We start from the raw sequence: 23,012 nt of genomic DNA on the forward strand, positions 1-23,012 counted from the left end.
AACAGGTTCTTAAACATTGCAGATCCTTGGATGGTCTTCAGGGTTCAGGGGATTCTGAACCCCTAAAATTACATTCAAGTTGTGTTTCTCAGTGCCCCCCTACTCTTTTTTTTTTTTTTTTTTTTGCTTTTCAGGGCTGCATTTGTGGCACATGGAAGTTTGCAGGCTAGGGGTCAAATTGGAGCTGTAGCTGCAGGCCTAAACCACAGCCCAGCAACACAGGATCCAAGCTGCGACTGTGACCTACACTATAGCTCACAGCAGTGCCAGATCCATAACCCACTGAGCAAGGCCAGGAATCAAATCCTCATCCTCGGAGTTCCTGTCGTGGCTCAGTGGTTAATGAATCCGACTAGGAACCACGAGGTTGCGGGTTCGATGCCTGGCCTTGCTCAGTGGGTTAAGGATCCGGCGTTGCCGTGAGCTGTGGTGTAGGTTGCAGACGCAGCTCGGATCCCGCGTTGCTGTGGCTCTGGCATAGACCGAGGGCTACAGTTCCAATTACACCCCTAGCCTGGGAACCTCCATATGCCGTGGGAGCGGCCCTAGAAATGGAAAAAGACAAAAAAAAAAATCCTCATCCTCATGGATACTAGTTGGGTTTGTTACCACTGAGCCACGATGGGAACTTCTCAGTGCAAATTTTTTTGAAACCATCTTTTTTCTTTTTTGGTCTTTTTAGGGCTGAACCTGCAGCATTTGGAGGTTCCCAAGCTATGGGGGTCCAATCGGAGCTGTCGCTGCCAGCCTATACCACAGCCACAGCAATGCAGGATCCGAGCCGTATCGGCTACCTACACCACAGCTCACAGCAATACTGGATCCTTAACCCACCGAGCAAGGCCAGGGATGGAACCCTCATCCTCATGGATACTAGTCGGGTTCATTAACCATTGAGCCACGGTGGGAACTCCGAGACCATCTTTCAAAATGATGTGTAACCCATAGGCATTTCAGAACTTCAGGAATTCCCACTGTGGCTCAGTGGGTTAAGAATCTACCAATTGCAGTGGTCAGGGTCTCTGCGGAGGCGCAGGTTTAATCCCTTGCTCCTTGCTGGGGTGGGTTAAAAGGATCTAGTATTGCTGCAGCTGTGGTGTAAGTCGCAGCTGTAGCTCGGATTCATTCCCTGATCTGGAAGCCTCCATATGCTGCGGGTGCTGCCATGAAAACAATAAATAAAAAAAAAAAAACAACAACAAAAACCCACGCTGGGGTTGTGGGATGGAAATCCTATAAAATTGGGTTGTGATGATCATTGTACAACTGCAAATGTAATAAATTCATTGAGTAATTAAAAAAAAAACCAAAATAAAACTTCTATGCTATGGCTTTGCTTATGCAAAGCCTTCTACGTTTGAGAGGGCATTTAAATTCTGTCTACTCGCCCCTCCACCTTTTTTAAAGCAACAGAATACTTTATAAAATTAAATCTTAAATGGAATCCTAAAATATGAAATACACTAAGAGTAGCTATGGTCGAGGTAGTTGTGAGAATTTTATAGCCTTGTACTGTGGAACCTTGTAGAATTACTGACCAAATATGGGAGCTTATCCATGCTTTTTTCCTTAAAGAGCACAAACCCAAGAAAAGGTAGATTATTAAGCATAGCGTCATGTTATTCCTATTTTTTCTTGTTTCTTTTTTAAGTATTTAAGTGTTTCTAGAAGGAGAAAAGACACAAAGGCTTTTACAGACATTTAAACATATAAATAATTTGTATTTTTCCAGTGATCATTATTATTGTTAAAAATGGTTAATAATACAAAGAAACTAAAAGGATCCTTCTAATCTTGTCCTGGAGAGTCTTCCAGAAAATTATTTGAAAATCTTTTTTTCTTTTGTCTTTTTGCCATTTCTTGGGCCGCTCCCGCAGCATATGGAGGTTCCCAGGCTAGGGGTCTAATCGGAGCTGTAGCCACCGGCCTACACCAGAGCCACAGCAACACAGGATCCGAGCCGCGTCTGTCACCTACTCTACAGCTCACGGCAACGCCAGATCCTTTAACCCACTGAGCAAGGCCAGGGATCGAACCCGCAGCCTCATGGTTCCTAGTCGGATTCGTTAACCACAGCACCACGACGGGAACTCCTTATTTGAAAATCTTAAGTAAATATTTGGTTGATTCTTTTTGTAATATTAGCCCGATACATTCTTTATGAAGTTCCCCATTAGCTTTTTTTTCTTCTTCCTCTTTTTATGGCCGCGTCTGCAGCATATGGAGGTTCCCAGGCTAGGGGTTGAATGGGAGCTGCAGCTGCCGGCCTACACCACAGCCATAGCCACACCAGATCTGAGCCACATCTGTGACCTATGTCACAGCTTATGGCAATGCCAGATCCTTAATCTGCTGAGCAAGGCCAGAGATCAAACTTGCATCCTCACGGACACTATTTTGGGTTCTGAACTCGCTGAGCCACAGGGGTAACTCTCTCCATAAGCTTTTTATCTAATGATTTTAACTGAAATTGATTTTTATCAGTTGACATCATTAATTCACTAAGAGTTACAAAAATGATATTCTAATTCTGTCATTCCTTTTGAATTTATTGGCTGGAATGTGTTTATAAAGAAGAACTTTCTCTCATCAACTAGCCATATATTTTCCCTTTTTACCTCTCTCTTTTTTTTTTTTTTTTTTTTTTTGCTTAAGGACTGCACCTGCAGCATATGGAAGTTCTCAGGCCAGAGGTCAAATCGGAGCTACAGCTGCTTGTCATTGCAACACAGGATCCAAGCTGCGTCTGTGACCTACCCCACAGCTCAGGCCAACACCAGATCCTTAACCCACTGAACGAGGCCAGGGATTGAACCCACAACCTCATGGTTCATAGTCAGATTCATTTCTGCAGCACTATGATAGGAACTGCCCTTTTTCTTTGATGCTAAAAAGTTCAAAAGGCTTGTTCCCAGCCAGGCTCTGCGTATATGGATGCTGAACTTACTCCTGGTCCCCCTTACCAGGAACCACTGAACCGGAGCTCTAGTCTGGTCTATGTTGTTTTAGCTCTGGCGTTTCCACTGCATTGTTTTTGTGCATTTCTAATATTCCCTTAGGCAGCATTAGTCACGGTGAACTGTCGGGGCTACCATATTTTCTCCTGAGGATACCAAATAATGTTTTTAGAGCTCCATTACGAAGTTACAGAGGTTTGAGTGATTAGTTCCCAATGCTTTTTATTTTATTTTTATTTTTCTTGTGTTTTTAGGGCCGAACCCATGGCATATGAAGGTTCCCAGGCTAGGGGTTGAATCAGAGCTGTAGCTGCTGGCCTACACCACAGCCACAGCAACGTGGGATCCGAGCTGCGTCTGCAGCTCATGGCAACGCTGGATTCTTAACGTACTAAGAGAGGCCAGGGATCAAACCTACGTCCTCATGGATACTAGTCGGATCTATTTCCCCTGAGCCACGGTGGAAACTACATTAACTCTAATTTTTATTTAGAGAATATGAGAATATGACATTTTAAAGAATGCTTGTTTTTTTCCTTTTTAAGAGAAAATGCATTATGAAGTCAAATTAATATTCCCAGTTCACATTTACAATTATATTTTTTAGAAAACTTATTTTATTTTGTTCTTTTTTCTTATGTTGTGAACTTTGGTTTTTCCCACATTAGCATAAATAAGTATTTGCTTTTGCCAAATATATGAGACTTAGAAAAGCAAAAAAAAAATAATTTACTGATAATGTGATTATTAAAAAGTTTAAGATTTCTTACAGTGGGTCATGAGCATCACTCTGTGGCAGTTCTAGAAATATTTCTCATTCTTTGTTATATAGCTACCTGATCTTGTGTTGATAGATGAACCTTATTCAGCAGTCCCTTATTGATAGTTATGTGAGTTATTTACAGTCTTTGGCTATTACATGTAATGCTGCAGTGAATAACTCAGTGTGTGTGTGTTTTATATATTTTTCCCAGTGTGTTTAAGGTTACGTTCCTAGAAGTAGGATGTGTGTGGACTTTGTTGGGCATTGTAGGATGCCTCTCCGTGTTTCATTCTTACTGGCCAAGTATGAGAGCCCCTGTTCCTACACAGCACCTGTAGAGCTGCTTCAGGGTCCTCAGCGTTTCTCTTTTCTGAACTGTGTCTTCACACTTCTTGTCTATTTTCTAAAGGATTGTTAGTCTTTGTTTTCTCTATTTTTGAAGCTATATAGTAATCCTTTGTGATGTAAGTTGCAGATATTTTTCCCACTTTACCATTTGTCTTTTTTTTTTTTTTTTTCTTTTTAAGACTGCACCCTCGACATGTAGAAGTTCCCAGGCTAGGGGTCGAATTGGAGCTGCAGCTTCCGACCTACGCCACAGCCGAGGCAACACTGGATCCTTAACCCACTGGTCTAATTGGGTTTGTTAGTTTTTATGATTATTTCAGTTACTTCTGGATTTTGAATTATAGTCAAGAAATTTTTTCTCATTCTCAAGTTATATTACTTTACAGGAGAATTCACCCATCTTCTTCTTCCTTTTTTTTTTGGCTGCCCCTTGGCATATGGAGTTTTCGGGCCAGGGATCATCAGATCTGAGCCACAGCTGCAACCTCCACCACAGCTTCAGCAATGCTGACTCCTTAACCTGCTGCCCCGGGCCTGGGGATTGAACCTGCGTTCCAGTGCTCCTGAGATAATGGCTGTCCCATTGCACCATAGTGGGAACTCCAAGCCATGATTCTTCTTGTGCATATATGTTTCATTCTTTACATTGAGAGCTCTGATCCATTTAGAATTTATTTTTTTTATGGTGTGAGGGAAAGATCCAATTTTTAATATCTGGTTCCATATGATTATATACAGTAATTCTCATGACTTACTACGGTCCTCTTTTCCTCACACTAGTTTGAGATGCTGTTTTTTTGTGGGGTTTTTTTTTGTTTGTGTGTTTGTTTTAAATTTGGGGGCAGGCTTTTATCTTTGTTTTTGGTTTTGGTTTTGGTATTAACATCTATACTCTTTGCCTCTCCTTAAGCTGATCAAGAAGTTTAAAGGAAGCTAGTTAAAAATGAGTCTGACTTTATTAAACTGTAATGTATATTTTAAGGAGTATCTAATGTTTCTAATTTCACATTCAAGTGCAATTAAATTATTGGCAAGAAAACTTTAAAAGTTTTAACATTTTAAATGCTAATGAAGTGTTGTTTCCTTGTAGTGCCACAAGGTTGCAGTAGTGAGAGAAGATAAATTGGAAGGTAAGTATTTTAGCAACTTAGCAAGTTTTTCCTCTTATGGCATCAGTGTAGGTACAATTTTTAAAAAAACTGCTTCTAACATCTCATGTATTTGGCTATTTTATTGAAGAGCCATGTATTCTTTTTATTAGTAATTTCTGAAATGTGTTAAAATATGATACTACACTAACTTCCCATTTGTAGAGCCAATAGCTGGTGACATTTATAAGGCTTTTTTTTTTTTTTTTTTTTTTTTTGGCCCCACTCACAGCATGCGGAAGTTCTTAGGCCAGGGATTGAACTTGCACCACTATAGTGTCACCACCTGATCCTTAACCCACTGAGCCTCAAGGGAACTCTTACAAAGCACTTTTATCATGCAATTTCAAAAACTCATGACAGATGTCTAAAACACTATTATGGGAGTTCCTGTCGTGGCTCAGTGGTTAACGAATCCGACTAGGAACCATGAGGTTTCGGGTTCGATCCCTGGCCTTGCTCAGTGGGTTAAGGGTTCGGCATTGCCGTGAGCTGTGGTGTAGGTCGCAGACACGGCTCAGATCCCGAGTTGCTGTGGCTCTGGCGTAGCCTGGTGGCTACAGCTCCGATTCGACCCCTAGCCTGGGAACCTCCATATGCCGTGGGAGCGGCCCTAGGAAAGGCAAAAGGACAAATAAAAATAAAAATAAATAAATAAATAAAACACTATTATGAATACCATATGGAACACCTCATCAACTGTAAAAAGACAGTGGTCTCTAAATATTGTGTTGTGTTCCATCACTTTTTTTTTTAGGAAGAAAATTAAAGAATGTTTTTCTAAAGTCAGAAGGACTTAGTATAACTTTTAAATTAAATTTATCTAGCATACTGAGACTATTAACATTGCTGTTCTATTTTAATACCCAATTCAAAGGAATTTCATAACAGGGCTCACATGATCTTGAATTATGTCTCAGGATCAAACCACTGTCGTGTTTTGTGTATGCCTACCAGTGGAGTTGTTTTCTTACAAATTAACTTCATGGCATCACCAGTTATTCATTAGGATTTATTGAGTGTCCACTGGATGATTGATCCTGTCACAGGTACAGTACTGAGAACTGACTCACCACCACGTCCCTTTCATAATGTCCTTGTCACCGACAGAAGAGCTGCTATTATACTGCACATATGACTGTTTGGCCTTTCAGAGCTTTTTGGACCACCACAGATTGTAAATGGTTTTAATGCAGAAGGGTTACTTGTTCGAGTCCCCACATGCTATGAAGTTTGTGTATTAACAGACTGCTTTTCCTGTTGACTTGTAGCAGTGAAGTCCAAGCTAGCTGTGACTGCCAGCGTACATGTGTACAGCATCCAGAAAGCCATGCTAAAGGACAGTGGGCCTCTGTTCAATACCGACTATGACATCCTTAAAAGCAACTTGCAGAACTGCAGCAAGTGAGCTCCTGAATGTTCCTTGTGGGCTTCTTTACGAATTGATTTTGTAAGATGTTTACACAGTGGCTGCCTCTTCAGAGTGAACGCCAAGTCTAGTAAAACCCCATTTATCTTGCAGTAAGACACATGCCTGGTTTTATTAGTACATCATAAGGTGAAAAATAGCGGCCATAACCCATATTGAAAACCCCAGTGGACTCTCCATAAATCTCCTTCTCATGTATTTACCCAGTCACTGCCGCCAGAAATGCTGTTTGTTGTGCCCCGTTGTTACTCCTTTACCCCAATGTCTGCTTGTCTGAATCCTAACCATCCTGTCAGAACCAGTTAAGTGTCGTCCTTCAAAAAACTGTTCCTCTTTTGATATCCCTCTGCCTTCCATCCCTAATCGGTTGATCTTCCACAGCCACGATCAGGTCTCGTTTATCTTCTGTGTCCTGCATAGTACAGGGAGATGTGCTTCATGCGTGTGGGTTTTGGAAATTGATGGTCACGGGCTTAAGTTGTGATTTTGTTGCTTATTAATGGCTCAGTGGCTTTGGGTAAGTTACCTAAACTCCTTTAAGCTTTGCTTTCTTCATCTTTAAATTTGATAAAATAATGCCTACTTTGTGAGGTTGTCTGGTGGATTCAGGCCAGATCCCCAGACGTATATGAACCCCTACCACTTTGACAGGCACTAAGCAAGATAATTTGAATTAATTCAGCAGAGATCCGATGAGTGCACGTGATGTGCCACATAGTGTAGAGTGAATACGGCCCAGCACCTGCTCATGCAGTCAGATGCTCCACCGCGGAGCTCTACCGCCTGGCTCCTGCGCACGGAACCGATGGTCCCGTGGGAGGCAGTTATAGTGCAGCGAACAGTGCTACGGGGAGAGCAGTGTGGGAGGATCTGGGGGGCACTCACACCCCCTTTCTGGTTGGGGCGGAGCGAGGCGGCAAGACAGAGACGGCTTCCTGAAAGGCACGGCATCTAAGTTGAGGCCTGACGGCCTGGGAAGGGTAGCCAGTCAGAGGCAAGTGGCTGAGAGAAGACATGGCGCTTGTGCAGAACCGCGGTAGTTTCCTGTGGCTGGAACTTAGAGTGCGAGGCAGCAAGTGGTGATGCAAGGAGTTAGAGTCTAGGCTGCGACTGCCGGGAGAAGCAGCTGAGACTCTATTCCAGGGGCACAGGGGAGCCACTGAAGGTTTTGAAGGGGATGATCAGAATTGCATTATAGGAAGATCACGCTGGCTATGATGGTGACAATGGCCCTGAAGGAGGTAATCTGAAGGCAGGGCCGTCAGAAAGGAGAAGCGTTGCAGTGATTCAGGATGGAGCTGGCAGCTGTCTGAAGTACAGTAGTGGTGCTGGGAATGGAGAGGTACAGAGGTTAAAGAGTCACCCCATCAAAACCTGGGTGGGGCACTAGCCGGTAGGGACCAGGAGAGAGTACAGTGGGGGCGGGGGGCCGTGTCCATGGTTCAGAGGACGACGGCCGTGTTTCTGGCTGGAGTTGCTGGGTGAGTGATGCTGCCATCACGAGGAAGGCGTCTGCACGAGGGAGAGTGGGCTTTGGGAGAGAGGGGAACACGATGAACTGGGTTTGGACATGTCGAGTCTGCGTACCCTGTGGAGAGTCCAAGTAGGTAGGCGAGTCCAGAGCTCAGGAGAGAAATCTGCAGTAGAGATAGAGGTTTTGGAATCAAAGAAAACAGGCAATGAATTGGCTTATAGCAGTAGAGACAGTCTTGCAGAGAGAATGCATGGAATGAAAGAAGGGCAGGAAGTAATCTCCAGGCAGTTACTAGCTGTGTAACCGGGGCAAGTTATTTAGCCTCTCTGCTTCCATTTTCTCTTCAGTAAAATGAAGCTAACAGAGATATCAGCCTCAGGGTTGTAGAGGATTAAATGAATGAATACATGTAAAGCTTGGCATACGGTAAGCACTCTTCCAGTGAAAGCTGCTTTCTAAGGGATGGGCATAGAAAGAGGGGCCTGGGAGGGAGCAGCCAAAGTTAAGAGGAGAATCATGAGGGTATGTGGAGTTCTAAAAACTAAGGACAGAGTCTCAGGAAGGAAGGACTGGTCAACAGTATCCGACCTTGCTGAGAAGCTAAGTAAAATAGGAGCGGGAAAGTGCTGGCCTCGGTAAGAGCATTTTCAGTGGGGTGACCAGATTCTGATCCACTGAGCAAATGGGGATATAAGGAAATGAGAAGCAACTAGGGACAGTTTTCCAGGAAATCTGATGGTAAAATGGAGGTAGCTGGCTATAGAGGAGCTGAGACCGAGGGAGGATACATACATTTTTAAAGCTGAGAATGTCTCGAACTTGAATCTTTAAGAAAGATCTATAAAAAGAAGAAATAGTTGAAGACATTGGGCAGGGTAGGATAACTCATAAAGGTGGGTCCTTGAGGAGAAATAGATAATAGAATTGCCAAAAATAATTTCTTTATATTCCAGGAGAATAGGGATCATGTCTATTTTGTTAACCACCGTATACCCAAAATGGTGCCTGGCAAATGATAACCATTCAGTAAATAATTGTTGAATGAATTATTGCTAGACATCATTTCCTTTTCTTTCCTTCCTTCCTTTTTTGGCTTTTTGCCTTTTCTTGAGCTGCTCCCACAGCATATGGAGGTTCCCAGGCTAGGGGTCTAATCGGAGCTGTAGCCACCGGCCTACGCCAGAGCCACAGCAACTCGGGATCCGAGCCGCGTTTGCAATCTACACTACAGCTCACGGCAACGCCGGATCGTTAACCCACTGAGCAAGGCCAGGGATCAAACCCGCAACCTCATGGTTCCTAGTCAGATTTGTTAACCACTGCGCCACAACGGGAACTCCTAGACATCATTTCTTTTTTCTTCAGCTCAAAACCTTGAGTGTACTAGGCATCCAAATATTTATTGAATAAATAAGTGTACAGCTAAAGAGTAATTTATGTCTGCTGTCTTATAGGGAACGATTGTAAGAAAACATTAACACTAATGTGTTTATGTGAATTATATTATTAGATTTCAAAAGTAATCCTTTTTTTTTTTTTTTTGTCTTGTCTTTTTAGGGCCACACCCAAGGCATATGGAGGTTTCCAGGCTAGGGGTCTAATCGGAGCTACAGCTGCCAGCCTACACCAGAGCCATAGCAACGCCAGATCTGAGCCACATCTGCGACCTACACCACAGCTCACGGCAATGCCAGATCCTTAACCTACTGAGTGAGGCCAGGGATCAAACCTGCAGCCTCATGGTTCCTAGTCAGATTTGTTTCTGCTGCGCCACGATGGGAATTCCCAAAAGTAATCTATTAAAATCTAGTTGTGGCATATCAAGCTCTAAAAATCAGTTCTGTCGTGTCTAGTAAGTAAGCAAACAAAAGTGACTCAGAAGTCCAAAATGAGGAGTTCCCATTGTGTTTCAGTGCTAATAAACCTGACTAGTATCCACGAGGTTGCGGGTTTGATCCCTGGCCTCGCTCAGTGGGTTAAAGGATCCAGCATTGCTGTGAGCTGTGGTGTAGGTCGCAGATGCGGCTCAGATCCTGGGTTGCTGTGGCTGTGGTGTAGGCCAGTGGCTGTAGCTCTGATTCAGCCCCTAGCCTGGGAACATCCAGATGCCACGGGTGTGCCCCTAAAAAGACCCCCCCCCCCAAAAAAAGTCCAAAATGAAATTTGCGTAGGGACCCCTAAAACAAACATGGCAAGTAAAACGTGATAGTAAGAAGCACTTTAATGAAACTTAAATACTTAAAAATATCCTTGGTAGAAATGTGAAGAATTTATCTCCAATAAAGAAGTGTGTGTTTGGTCCTGAGAATTATGGGCCAACTGAGATCTGACTCATTGTTTCATGTGTTTTAAGAAGTGCTGTGACAGGAAGAAAGTTGAAATTTTAGAAGAAAGTTGAAATTTTAGGATTGAGCAGATTCTTCTCTCTTCGGACATGTTCCCAGCCTAACTTGGTCTCTTCCTCTATTGCCAATTCCTGGTCCTGACCCTAAGGTGTGGAATGTAGACCAAATGGAGAAAGAGTTGTCTTGGGGCCAACTCGAGATGTTGACAGTGAAATAAAACATTGCTCTTTTTCCTTGTCCATGGATGCACTGCAAAGCCAGAGAGGAGAGTGGTAGGTGAAAGGCAATGATTTCCGTCTGTTCTCAACTCTGATGCACAAAATATTTGTGTTGATGTGGGGTTTTCTCGGCGAACTGTAATACATCAGTGCGAGGTTTCTGGAGCTGTTGACCAGCGTGGGGCTCTTCAGCCTTAAGTTCCTTCAGAAATTAAGTGATGTTATCCGAGTTTTGTGTTTTTTTCCCTAGGCCAGTTATTCTAACGGTTAATCTTGAAGTTGTGCCTGGTTGATACTTAAGATAGTTGCTGTCACCGTGTATAGTTTCTTCACCTCCACCTCCCACCCCCAGCTGAGATGATACCCTAAAGGAGGGAGACGTCTCCTCCAAGTTGGGAAACTTGAAGTACCACTGCCTAAGAAGGCCGCCTCCGTTACCCACTCGCTGCGCAGAACAGTTCCGTAGGGATTTGGTTAAACAGGCAGGTCTCCGGTGATGAGAGAAGAGATGAGTGTTCCCGTCCATTGGTCGTGGAAGTCGTTCAAAGTTTTCACCGGGCTGAGGGCGTGCTTGTCTGCTGCTCTTGTTTAAGATGATTGTAAATGATGAACAGATGACTGTAAAGGACCCCAGGCTGTAGGAGCCAGCGGCAGTGTTCCCAGCTTCTTCCTGCTTTAAAGCACCATCCATTCTGGCCAGGATAGTCGCTGGAAGTTTGTTAATATTCGAAGCTCTTAATTTTGATTCAGTCAGTATTTATAATGTATCTAGCCCTATAAGGTGAAGGCCTTTAAAAACAAGCGATAACCATTTGATTTACTAAGGATAGTGAAGCGACTTCTCTCTTATTATTATTGGGTGTGTTCTTGCTATTTGGAAGTAAGATACGTTTTTCAAAACAGCAAGAATACCCATGTGGTATGGTAGAAGACACCTGCTTCCAGTCTTGGTTCTGTTACTAATGAGACGTGTGACCTAGGACACACTTCACTTCTCTTCAGTACTTGTTGCACAAAATAATTTCTAAAATCCACTCTAGTTTTAAAACGTCCTCATTTTATAGTATTAGGGTTAGAAAGCACTGTGTGGAAGAAGCAAGAGTTTGAAAATAAGTTTGATGTTGGCATTAATTAGTTTAACATTTCTGTCCTCAGGTTCAGTGCCATCCAGTGTGCAGCCGCAGTCCCGAGAGCTCCTGCTGAATCCTCATCTTCTGAAAAATTTGAGCAGTCAGATCTTCCAGTGTCACCTGAGACACAGGCCAGTAATGAGTTGACCACCAATGGTCATGGCCCCACTATCCCCAAACAGAGTCCCCAGCAGCCCAAAGGGATTATGGGCATGTTTGCTTCTAAAGCTGCTTCTAAAACCCAAGATGCCAACAAGGAAACCAAAGCAGAGGCTAAAGAGGTAACGGATGTAAGTACTCGTTAAGCACAGGCTTTTATAGCTCAGAGTGGGCAACTGAAGAGTATTTAGTAACTCCAATGGTAGAATGTAGGTACATAAGATTCTTTTTTTTTTTTTAATAATGATTTTTATTTTTTTCTATTATACCTGGTTTACAGTGTTCTGTCAGTTTTCCACTGTACAGCATGGTGACTCAGTTGCACATACATGTGTACACTCTTTTTTCTTACATTCTCCTGCTCCATCATAAGTGACCAGACATAGTCCCCAGTTCTACACAGCAGGATCTCATTGCTAATCCATTCACATTCTGCTATTTAGTTTTATTTTGTCTACTTTAGTTTAAATCCCCTAGTCTACCTGAAATAGTTTTTTTTTGTTTTCTGTTTTATTTTTTTGATGCTTCTCGTCAAGCCACAGATTCTCCTGTAAAATGTCAGGCCTGTCCTGTGCACATCACAAGATTTTTGTGAAACCCATGACACCTCAGAAATTATAAACCACAAAGAATTGTATATTAGCAGTGTGTCATTTGGAAACATCTTATATTCTAGGCTTTGTTATATATGCCTTCCTTCCTGGTGTATTTAACGTTTCCATTCTATTTTATGAAATTTTTTTTGGTTTTTTTCCTTCATTCACTTTCCTTAGTTTTTTCTTGTTCAGTCATCTGAACTAACGTAAGTGCATTGAGCATTGACTTAAGCAAAGTCTTAAGATACTATTTTTAAGAAATCTAGAAAAGCGTGATTATTGTAATTAGTACTATTGCCATCATTGTCATTTTATTTTATTTTATTTTGTCTTTCAAGATCCACACCTATGGCATATATGGCGGTTCCCAGGCTAGGGGTGGAATTGGAGCTGTGGCCGCTGGCCTATGCCACAGCCACAGCAACGCCAGATCTAAGCCTCATCTGCGACCCACACCACAGCTCATGGCAGCACTTAATCCACTGAGCGAGGCCAGGGATCGAACCTGCATCCTTATGGATACTAGTCAGATTCATTTCCGCTGTGCCACGGTGGGAACTCCATCACTGTCATTTTAAAGCTAACACTTTGGGAAAGGAGAGGAGAGGTAGAGAGAAAACAATGACATCTATAGAACCCCTACCTAGTGTCAGTAGTTTGGTCTTTGTTTAAAGCCTCTTATCTGTTGTGTGAGTGAGATGTTACCATCATCTGCATGGTATGTAGTGAAACTGAATCCTAGGCTTGATAAGTAACTTGCCTGGATGTCATGTTGCTATGAAGTGGTGGAACCAGCATTCGGCTCTACTCACTGTGATGGCAGATGTAGCGTTTTGGAGGGTTTTCCCCATTGTGTACCATACTGCCTCTGATCTGTTTTAATTCTGTCAAAGTAAGTAGGTTTCTTTTTCCCCCAGGAATCGTGTATTTATTTATTAAAGGATAGTTGATTTACAGTATTTTATCAAGTTGTTTTAGAAGAAAGTGACCCAGTCACACAAATTTCCCAGTGCTGTACAATAGGATCCCATTGCCTATCCATTTCAGATATAACAGTTTGCATCCAAAGAACCCCAAAGGAGTTCCCGTCGTGGCTCAGTGGTTAACGAATCCGACTAGTATCCATGAGGACTTAGGTTTGATCCCTGGCCTTGTTCAATGGGTTAAGGACCTGGCATTGCCATGAGCTGTGGTGTAAGTGGCAGACGCAGCTTGGATCCTGTGTTGCTGTGGCTGTGGTGTAGGCCGGCAGCTACAGCTCCAATTTTTTTTTTCTCTCTCTCTTTTGAGCCGTACCTGTGGCACATGGAATTTCCCAGACTAAGGGTCACATTGGAGCTGTAGCTGCTGGCCTACACCACAGCCACAGCAACGTGGGATCCCAGCCTTCCTTGTCTGACTTACACCACAGCTCACGGCAACGCCAGAGCCTTAACCCACTGATTAAGGATGGGGTTCGAACCTCTGTCCTCATGGATGCTAGTCAGATTGGTTTGTGCTGAGCCACCACCAGAACTCCTACAGCTCCAATTCAGCCCCTAGCCTGGGAACCTCCATATGCTGCGGGTGCAGCCCTAAAAAGACAAAAAAGACAAAACGGAAAACCGCTAAAATGCCCATCCATCCCATCCCCCACCCAACCCGGCAGAGCAGGTCTGCTCTTCTTGGCCATGATCTGTTTCTGTTTTTTGTTTGTTTGTTATTTTAAATAGGATCAGCTGTTGCACATTTTATATTCCACAAATAAGTGATATTTTATGGTATTTGTCTTTTTCTTTCCGGCTTACTTCACTTTGTATTGCGAGTCTAGATCCATCCATGTTGCTGCAAATGGCATTTGTCTTTTTTTATGGCTGAGTAATATTCCATGTAGTTTTTAAATATATTCAAGAAAGGTTTAGATACATTCATGGATGATAGTTTTAAAAGAACAAGGAGAAACTAAGCTTTGGAAATTAACACCCAATACTCTCTGGTTTGGTTTTGTCCTTATATGTGGTGCCTACCCGTTTTGGCATGACACTAGAGACCGTATGCTCATGGCAATGCGCTCTGCTAGTGACGGGATTTTTTTTTTTTTTGGTGCCACACCTGTGGCATGTGTAAATTTCCAGGGATTGAAACCACACTTATATAGCAGTGGCCTGCGCTGCAGCAGTGACAGCGCTGGATCCTTAACAACTAGGCCACCAGGGAACTCCTTGAAGAGATTTTTTTTGATTGCTACTTGAAGAACAGCCTGAATACCAGGGGAAAAAAAAATCGCACTTGTTTTCTTTTCTCTCCTTCTAGGCATCTTCAGTAGGCAACAAGGCATCAGGGAAGGGGAATACGATAAGCAATTTCTTTGGAAAAGCTGCTATGAGTAAGCGTGTTTTTACCTTCTTTTGACCAATGTATAAATGTTAATATAATCACATTATACCTGAAGTGAAAACACTTTGTCCAGTTTTTACCCACCCATTTACCTACTACCGTGAGGCATTCCTGCATCCTAACAGATTTATAGCCTGCAGACCTGTGTGTGTGTGTGTGTGTGTATATAGATGAGCATAACCAACTGGAGAACAACAGATTTTATGGATGAGCTGGGTTCACTTGAGATTTCTTGGAGGGTAGTTTACTTATTCCTATTTTTTACTTCCTGCCTTGAAAAGAGAAATATTTGTTTCATAGAGTTCTTGAAAATGGGTAATTAAAAGGGAGGCTGCTTGGTTAAGCAGTCTAGTATTGAGAATAGTATCTTAAATGCTGGAGTCAGTTTGCCTGGTGTAATAACCATCGTTAGCCTTGTTTCCCAAGAGGCTGCAAAAACAAATTTTTTGACTTGAGTTATTTTTGTAGATTTCTTACAATAATGAATGAGACCTCAGTGTAAATGAGAAAGGCCCAGGTAGTAATGGCCACTTAAAAATATTAACTTTTGAGAGAGCAAATCTCTTATTTAAAAAAAAAAAAAATAGGGAGTTCCCGTCGTGGTGCAGTGGAAACGAATCTGACTAGGAACCATGAGGTTTCCAGTTCAATCCCTGGCCTCACTCAGTGGGTTAAGGATCCGGCGTTGCCGTGAGCTGTGGTGTAGGTCGCAGATGAGGCTTGGATCTGGCGTTGCTGTGGCTGTGGTGTAGGCTGGCGGCTACAGCTCCCATTAGACCCCTGGCCTGGGAAACTCCATATGCCTTGGGTATAGCCCTGAAAAGACAAAAAAAGAAAAAAAAAACAGGAATTGTTTCATATAGAAAGAACCAATACTCACGTATTGTCTTTGGGAGGGGGCGCACCCATGGCATATGAGGTTCCCAGTCTATGGGTGGAATCAGAGCTACAGCTGCCAGCCTAAACCACAGCCACAGCAATGCCAAATCCTGAACCCACTGGGCAAGGCCAGGGATCGAACCTGCAACCTCATGGTTCCTAGTCGGATTCATTAACCACTGTGCCACAACGGGAACTCCCTTTTTTCTTTTTCTTTAATTTTTTGTTATAGTTGATTTAGTGTTAATTATGTATTTTCATACTTCTTATATTAAGTACACATGGCCTGAGGGAATGTGGCCAGAATACCGGGAAAAACCCAGGAGTTGCAGGATGGCACACTTCTTGGAGCATTGTGTTTTACAAGGATTTTGTGGGAAGCATTTTGTTACATGCCTATGCAAGTAATATTAATCACAAGTATGCTTTTCAGTGATGGTCAAAATGGTAGTTATGGGACAGGTTGGAGTGATAGCTTTTTTATTTGCCATAAAAGCCATCAGAAAACATATTTATGTTCTGAAAAAAATACTGAAAATGTGCTATTTTCAGGTTATTAGGAAGCACAGTTGTGTTATTGCAGGCCCAGTGTATAAGGAGGGCTCCCTACCGTGAAAATTTCAATATCATGCTAATGTCACTAGCCTGCATGGGTGGTACTAGTCCACTGTACCCAGTCAGATTGTGTGCTTTCTGGGCAACTTTGAGGCCCACAGGTTTATTTCTTGGGTTTTTTGTTTTTAATGTTTTTGTGATCTTAAAAGTCAGTGAATTTCTGGAGTTCTCTTCATGGCTCAGCAGTTAACGAGCCCAACTAGGATCAATGAGGATTTCGATCCCTGGCCTCACTCACTAAGTGGGTTAAGGAGCTGGCATTGCCGTGAGCTATGGTGTAGCTTGCAGACATGGCTCGGATCTTGGCGTTGCTGCGGCTGCGGTGTAGGCCAGCAGCTGTAGCTCTGATTCAACCCATAGCATGGGAACTTCCAGATGCCGTGGGTGTGGCCCTAAAAAAAAAAAGCCAAAAAAAAAAAAAATTAGTAAATTTCAGAATTACTGTCATTTCTAAAATATATGACATGACTATTTTCAAACTGTAAAAGCCAAACAGAAGTATATATTTATTCATGTGTTTAATTAGCAAATATTTATTGAGCACCTACTATGTGCTTGACACCATTGTGTACTAGTGATACAATGGAGAAAATACCCTCATGGTCCTTATATTCTACTGGAATAGATAGACAAATACAGAGAAAAAAATAGTTAATGATTGTGATAGCTAAACAGAGTATCAGGAAGTTATGATAGCATGTAATAGAGGGAGAGGGAAACTTGGATTAAAATAAAGGAATGAAATATTCATCTAATTAAAAGAATGGCTTACAAAGCTGATTTAACAGATTTTTTTTTCAAGGATAAATGTTTAGAGTAAAATTACGAATGTTTTTATTGTATTTGATGCATGACAAGATCAACACAATGAAAATGAAGCTTGAGAGTTGGATAAAGAGTATTGATTGTGGGGATTTGAACCATTTAAAACTTAATGGCAGACAATAGCAAGTTTTGGCAAGGATCTGGAGAATTGAACCCTCATACATTGCTGTGAGGAATGTAAAATGATGTGCTCACTTTGAAAAACAGTGCGGCAGTACTTAAAATTAAACATAGCCACCCAGCACTTCCACTCCTAGGTATCTACTCAGATGAATTAAAGCTGTATATCCATAGAAAAACTTGTACACAGATGTTCATAGCAGCATTCTTCATACTAACCAGAAAGGTCCACCATCAGATCAATGGATAAATATGTGATATATCCATATGGTGGAATATTATTCAGCCATAAAAAGGAATGAAGTACTGATACCTGCTGCAACATGGATGAACCTTGAAATTAATGCAAAAAGAAAAAGGCCAAACACTAAAGGCCGCATGTTGTATGATTCCATTTATACAAAATGTGCAGACTAGGCAAATTTGTAGGGACAGAAAGTATACTGGTTGTGAAAGGATGGTTGGGGAGTGACTGCTAATGGGTACAGGGTTTCTTTGGGGGTGATAAAATGTTCTAAAATTAGGAGTTCCCACTGTGGCACTATGGGTTAAGGATCCAGCATTGCTGCAGCTGTGCTGTAAGTCACAGTTGTAGCTCAGATTCTATCCTTGGCCCAGTAACTTCCATATGTCATGGGTGTGGAAACAAAAAAGGTTCTAAAATTGTATAGTGGTGTTGTTGCAATTAAAAACCACTGGATACTACACTTTAAAGGGGTAAATGATGATATATGAATTATATCTCAGTAATAAAAGCTGTAACGCTTTATTTTTTAAAAAAATCACAGCATTGGTGACAAAATTAAAAAGTCGTCATCTGTTGTCTTTCTTTGCTTAAAAAGGTGTGTTCCTTCTTTTTTTTTTCCAGTGTAAAAGGGAAGTGCTTTTCTGTTGTCATAATTCATAAGCTGCATACTCTTGGGAAGCATTTTTTAATCTCTTCATCTAACACATGAGAATATTGGTACCTCACGAAGTTGTACTCATTTTCCCTAAGCCTTGCTTTTCTATCATTCGGCCTGGGGGCTGTGATATAATGAGGGATTAGCAGGAGGCAGAAATGAAAACAGTTACAGCTAGAGTACTAGTTGGAAAGGAGCAATGTTCTCTGACTAGGTCGTGAGCTCCTGTTAGGACACGGACTGTTTTTTATCCCTTTAGCCCCTGTTCCCAATATATTACCTGGCACTTAGTAAACTGCCAAAGAAATGATAGATTAGTATTGCACGATGGGTTGTATATCGTCTGCTATACTTCATTTATAGATAAACTTAAAGTCAATTTGGATTCCGAACAAGCAGTGAAAGAAGAAAAAAAAGTAGAGCAACCTCCACTGTCTGACACTGAACCAAAGCTGGCAGCCCCTGCGGGCCTGAAGAAAGCTAGCAAAAAAGCAGAGCCTGTTAAGATGCAGCAGAAAGAAAAAAAAAGGTAGGAAAATTTTGTTGCTTGTGGGGAAGAGTGTCTCTGCTGGGGGTGAGAAGGTCTGCTTGGGCTTATTGACAAGCAGCAATTTTCAGTTGAGCACGAAATCCTACCTAATGCCTTAGGAGCACAGCTGCAGAACCAAAATGAGGAGAGAAGCTCCATCGCTTATCTAGTGAAACAGAACTGGAGTCAGCCAGTTGAGATGATTCAGAGCCCAAAGCCAGTTTTCTGGGCCCCATTGATCTAAATTGATTGCCTTTTCTCCTTGACTTCATTTTTGTATTTGTGGACATGGCCTAAGTGTGCCGGATTCTATGTCTCTGTTTTTCACCTTAGATTGCCAAGTGAGGGGTTACTGTTTCCAGTGAAATTTAAGAGAAAAAGTTCTTTGTTTGCTTTTTATATCAATAAGTTTATTTTTCAAGGGGTAAAGTGTAATTAGAAAAGAAAATAAAAAGCACACAAGCTGTTAAAAATGAATCCAGGAATTTGAGACACTACCTCATAGTTGGTAGGGATTAGTCTGTTGAAAGAAATTCTAAAGGACAGTGTCAGCACTGATAGGCCCAGAAACACTTGACTTTTGTGGCGGGGTTGGGGCTACTCTGTTAGAAAACATCAACAAAAAGTTTCAGAGGGGCAAAGCTCTGTCCAGTGGGCCGGGCCCCCTAGGAACGTGTGATGTGGATGGATTAAAAGGTCTCCGGCCCTGGGTGCCACACTCCTGGTTGACTTTTACTGCCAGGAATGCATTCAGTATTTTACCACTAAGTAGGATGTTAACTGTATGTGTGTTTTTATTTATTTATTTATTTATTTTTGTCTTTTTTTTTTTTTTTTTTTTTTGCTATTTCTTGAGCCGTTCCCACGGCATATGGAGGCTCCCAAGCTGGGGGTCCAATCAGAGCTGTAGCCACCGGCCTACACCAGAGCCACAGCAACTCGGGATCCGAGCCGCATCTGCAACCTACACCACAGCTCACGGCAACGCCGGATCGTCAACCCACTGAGCAAGGGCAGGGACCGAACCCGCAACCTCATGGTTCCTAGTCGGATTCGTTAACCACTGCGCCATGACGGGAACTCCTGTATGTATGTTTTTAATAGATGCTTTTTACCAGATGCAGGAAGTTCTTTTCTTTTTTTTTTTTTTTTTTTGTCTTTTTTTAGGGCAGCAACCATATGGAGGTTCCCAGGCCAGGGGTCCAATCCGAGCTGTAGCTGCTGGCCTATGGCACAGCCACAGTAACACCAGATCCGAGCCATGGCTGCAACCTACCCACAGTTCACAGCAACACCAGATCCTTAACCCACTGAGAGAGGCCAGAGATCGAACCCGCAACCTCATGGTTCCTAGTTGGATTCGTTAACCACTGTGCCACAACGGGAACTCCAGGAAGTTCTTTTCTATTCCTAGTTGGCTGAGATAGTTTGTGAATGGATGTTGAATTTTGAAAGATACTTCTTCATTTTTGAGATGGTTATATGGTGTTTTTGTTAATGCGAATTATACTGATTGGTTTTCAGATGTTAAACCAGCCTTGCATTCTTGGTCATGATCCTTTTTATATATCGCTAGATTTGATTTGGTAACATTATATTAAGGATGTTTTGCATCTACATTTAAACTTTTTTTTATGTGTTTTATTGGGGGAGGGGGCACACCCCCGGCATGTGAAGTTCCTGGCCCAGGGATTGAACCTGCACCGCAGCAGCGACCTGAGCCTCTGCAGTGACATCCAGATCCTTTACCTGCAGGGCAGCAGGGGAACTCCTGCATTTCTATTTTCAGGGTCTCTAATCCGTTGTTTTCTTTGGGCAATGTCTTTGTCAGATTTCAGTAGCAAAGTTGTGCTGTTTCGTCCAATTAGTTGAGGGGAGCATCCTCCTCCTTTGTTTTCCAAGAGAGTTTGTGTGAGACATGTATTGTTTCTTAGGAGTTTGATAAAATTCACCAGTGAATTCAGGCTTGGAGTTTTCTCTGCAGGAAAATTTTTATTAGGAATTTGATTTCTTTAAATAGAGCTATTCAAATGTTCTTATCTTTTTAGGTCAATTTTGAATGTGTTTTTACAGGAATGTATATATTTCATTGAAATTGCTGAGTTTATTTGCATAAAATTGTTCAGGATATATAGTCTTATTCTTTGAGTATCTGTGGAATCTATAGGTATCACCACATTTCTTAGTTCTTTCATTCCTAATGTTGATATTTTTCTTTTTTTAAATCAGTCTAGTAAAAGTCTTACTAATTTTCTTAATCTATTCTCAAAAATAATTTTCAGCTTTTAAAATTTTCTATTTCATTGATTTCTGCTCTTTATTTCCTTCTACTTATTTTGGGTTTAATTTGTTCTTTTTCTAACTTAAAGTAGAAAATTAAGTTGGTATTTAGTTACATAAGAAATAAGGTGGAGTTCCCGTCGTGGCGCAGTGGTTAACGAATCCGACTAAGAACCATGAGATTGCGGGTTCGGTCCCTGGCCTTGCTCAGTGGGTTAACGATCCGGCGTTGCCGTGAGCTGTGGTGTAGGTTGCAGACGCGGCTCGGATCCCGCGTTGCTGTGGCTCTGGCGTAGGCCAGTGGCTACAGCTCCGATTCAGCCCCTAGCCTGGGAACCTCCATATGCCGCGGGAGCGGCCCAAGAAATAGCAACAACAACAACAACAAAAAGACAAAAAGACCAAAAAAAAAAAAAAAAGAAATAAGGTAATTTGGAGTTCCCATCATGGCGCAGCGGAAACAAAGCCAACTAGGAACCATGAGGTTGCGGGTTCGATCCCTGGCTTTGCTCAGCAGGTTAAGGATCTGGCATTGCTGTGAGCTGTGCTGTAGGTCGCAGTCGTGGCTCTGATCCCGCATTGTGTGGCTGTGGTGTAGGCCGGCAGCTGCAGCTCTGATTAGACCCCTAGCCTGGGAACTTCCACATGCTGCCAGCGCGGCCCTCAAAAGACAGACAAAAAAAAAAGGAAAAAAAAAGAAAGAAGGTAATTGAAAGCAAAAACTATGTCTTGTACAAATTTGTGTCTATAACACACAGTAGGCCCCTTGTTTAAATTATTTGTTGATTGAATGAGTAGTGTGGTGGAGTATCCAGAAACGGAGAAATAATAAATAATGTCAGGATGGATGTAGGTTTTTTATTATGTCATTAGAATCACCTTAAGGTCTTTTGTCTGCCTTTGCTTATAGTGTACTTTCTCTAAAATATAGGTGTCTCTTTTCTATTTGATAAAATTATATATATTTTTTTTTCTTTTTTTTTTAGGGCCACAGTCGTGGCATATGGAAGTTCCCAGGCTAGGGGTCAATTTGGAGCTGGAGCTGCTGGCCTACGCCACAGCTACAGCAATGCAGGATCTGAGCCACGTCTGTGACCTATACCACAGCTCAAGGCAACATTGGATCCTTAACCCACTGAGCGAGGTGGGATCAAACCTGCGTCCTCATGGTTGCTAGTCCGATTCGTTAACTACTGAGCCACGGTGGGAACTCCAGATAAAATTATATTTAGCTCTTGAAGTTTTAAAGACTCACGTCCCTTAACATTTTATTCAGTAAAATTGATCACATTGTATTTTATAGTTAGTGGTATTTATGTTTTTCCTGCAAGAGTTTATTTATAGCAGTGGTATTTTCTTGATCTTTCCATCTAAGCATTTAGCAGAAAGCCTTGTGCGTAGGTAGAAGCTGTTTGTTTAATGCTTGTTGAATGATTGAAAGGCCAGTAGGGGAAATAAGAAATTTGGAAAAATTCTCAATAACCTGGTAAGTAGCTTACAGTGGTCTTTAGAGAGCTAGAGAAAGGTTTTTTTTCTGGTTACCCCATCAAGTGATCTAGTTGTGGTCAGTCAGCAGAGTATCCTTAAAAAGAATCCTGATGGGTCTCTTATGACTCTCATTGTCTACCCTCTGGAATTAAGATCATGGGTTATGAAGCAAGGCCCATAGTAACATATGAATACTTTTATTTTTATTTTGTGTTAACATGTTTAAATTATTCCTGAATGGCAACAGGAGGAAACAAGTGGCGTTATCTGATGATGAGATAAAAGAAACTGAAAACATGAAGAAAAAGAGGAGAAGAATCAAACTTCCTGAGTCTGATAGCAGTGAGGATGAAGGTGAGGACTGCTGTGACTGTTTGGTTAGCGGGATTGTCTCAGTCAGTTTGGGCTGCTGTAACAAAAATACCGTAGAC

The 23,012-nt window shown here is 42.0% G+C and overlaps 1 protein-coding gene across 7 annotated transcripts in view; it reads left to right on the top strand.

Moving 5' to 3' along the window:
* POLD3 (DNA polymerase delta 3, accessory subunit) overlaps positions 1-23,012 on the top strand; it is a 51,789-nt gene that overhangs the window by 14,739 nt on the left and 14,038 nt on the right. For 3 of the 7 annotated variants that reach the window (XM_084974422.1, NM_001244235.1, XM_084974424.1), the window contains 6 exons: positions 5,159-5,198; positions 6,488-6,620; positions 11,838-12,102; positions 14,860-14,932; positions 18,648-18,813; positions 22,829-22,935. In XM_084974422.1, the coding sequence (XP_084830548.1) occupies positions 5,159-5,198; positions 6,488-6,620; positions 11,838-12,102; positions 14,860-14,932; positions 18,648-18,813; positions 22,829-22,935 (784 nt within the window). Of the gene's footprint in view, positions 1-5,158; positions 5,199-6,487; positions 6,621-11,837; positions 12,840-14,109; positions 14,933-18,647; positions 18,814-22,828; positions 22,936-23,012 lie in introns of all 7 variants that reach the window. The other 4 variants (XM_084974423.1, XM_084974426.1, XM_084974425.1 and 1 more) reach the window with 2 other exon arrangements.

The sequence above is a fragment of the Sus scrofa genome, chromosome 9 (genome assembly GCF_054392235.1).
Source record: "Sus scrofa isolate SSC_HxYL_T2T_F1_AM1 chromosome 9, Sscrofa_HxYL_maternal_Yorkshire_Landrace_v2.0, whole genome shotgun sequence".
Classification (NCBI taxonomy): domain Eukaryota; kingdom Metazoa; phylum Chordata; class Mammalia; order Artiodactyla; family Suidae; genus Sus; species Sus scrofa.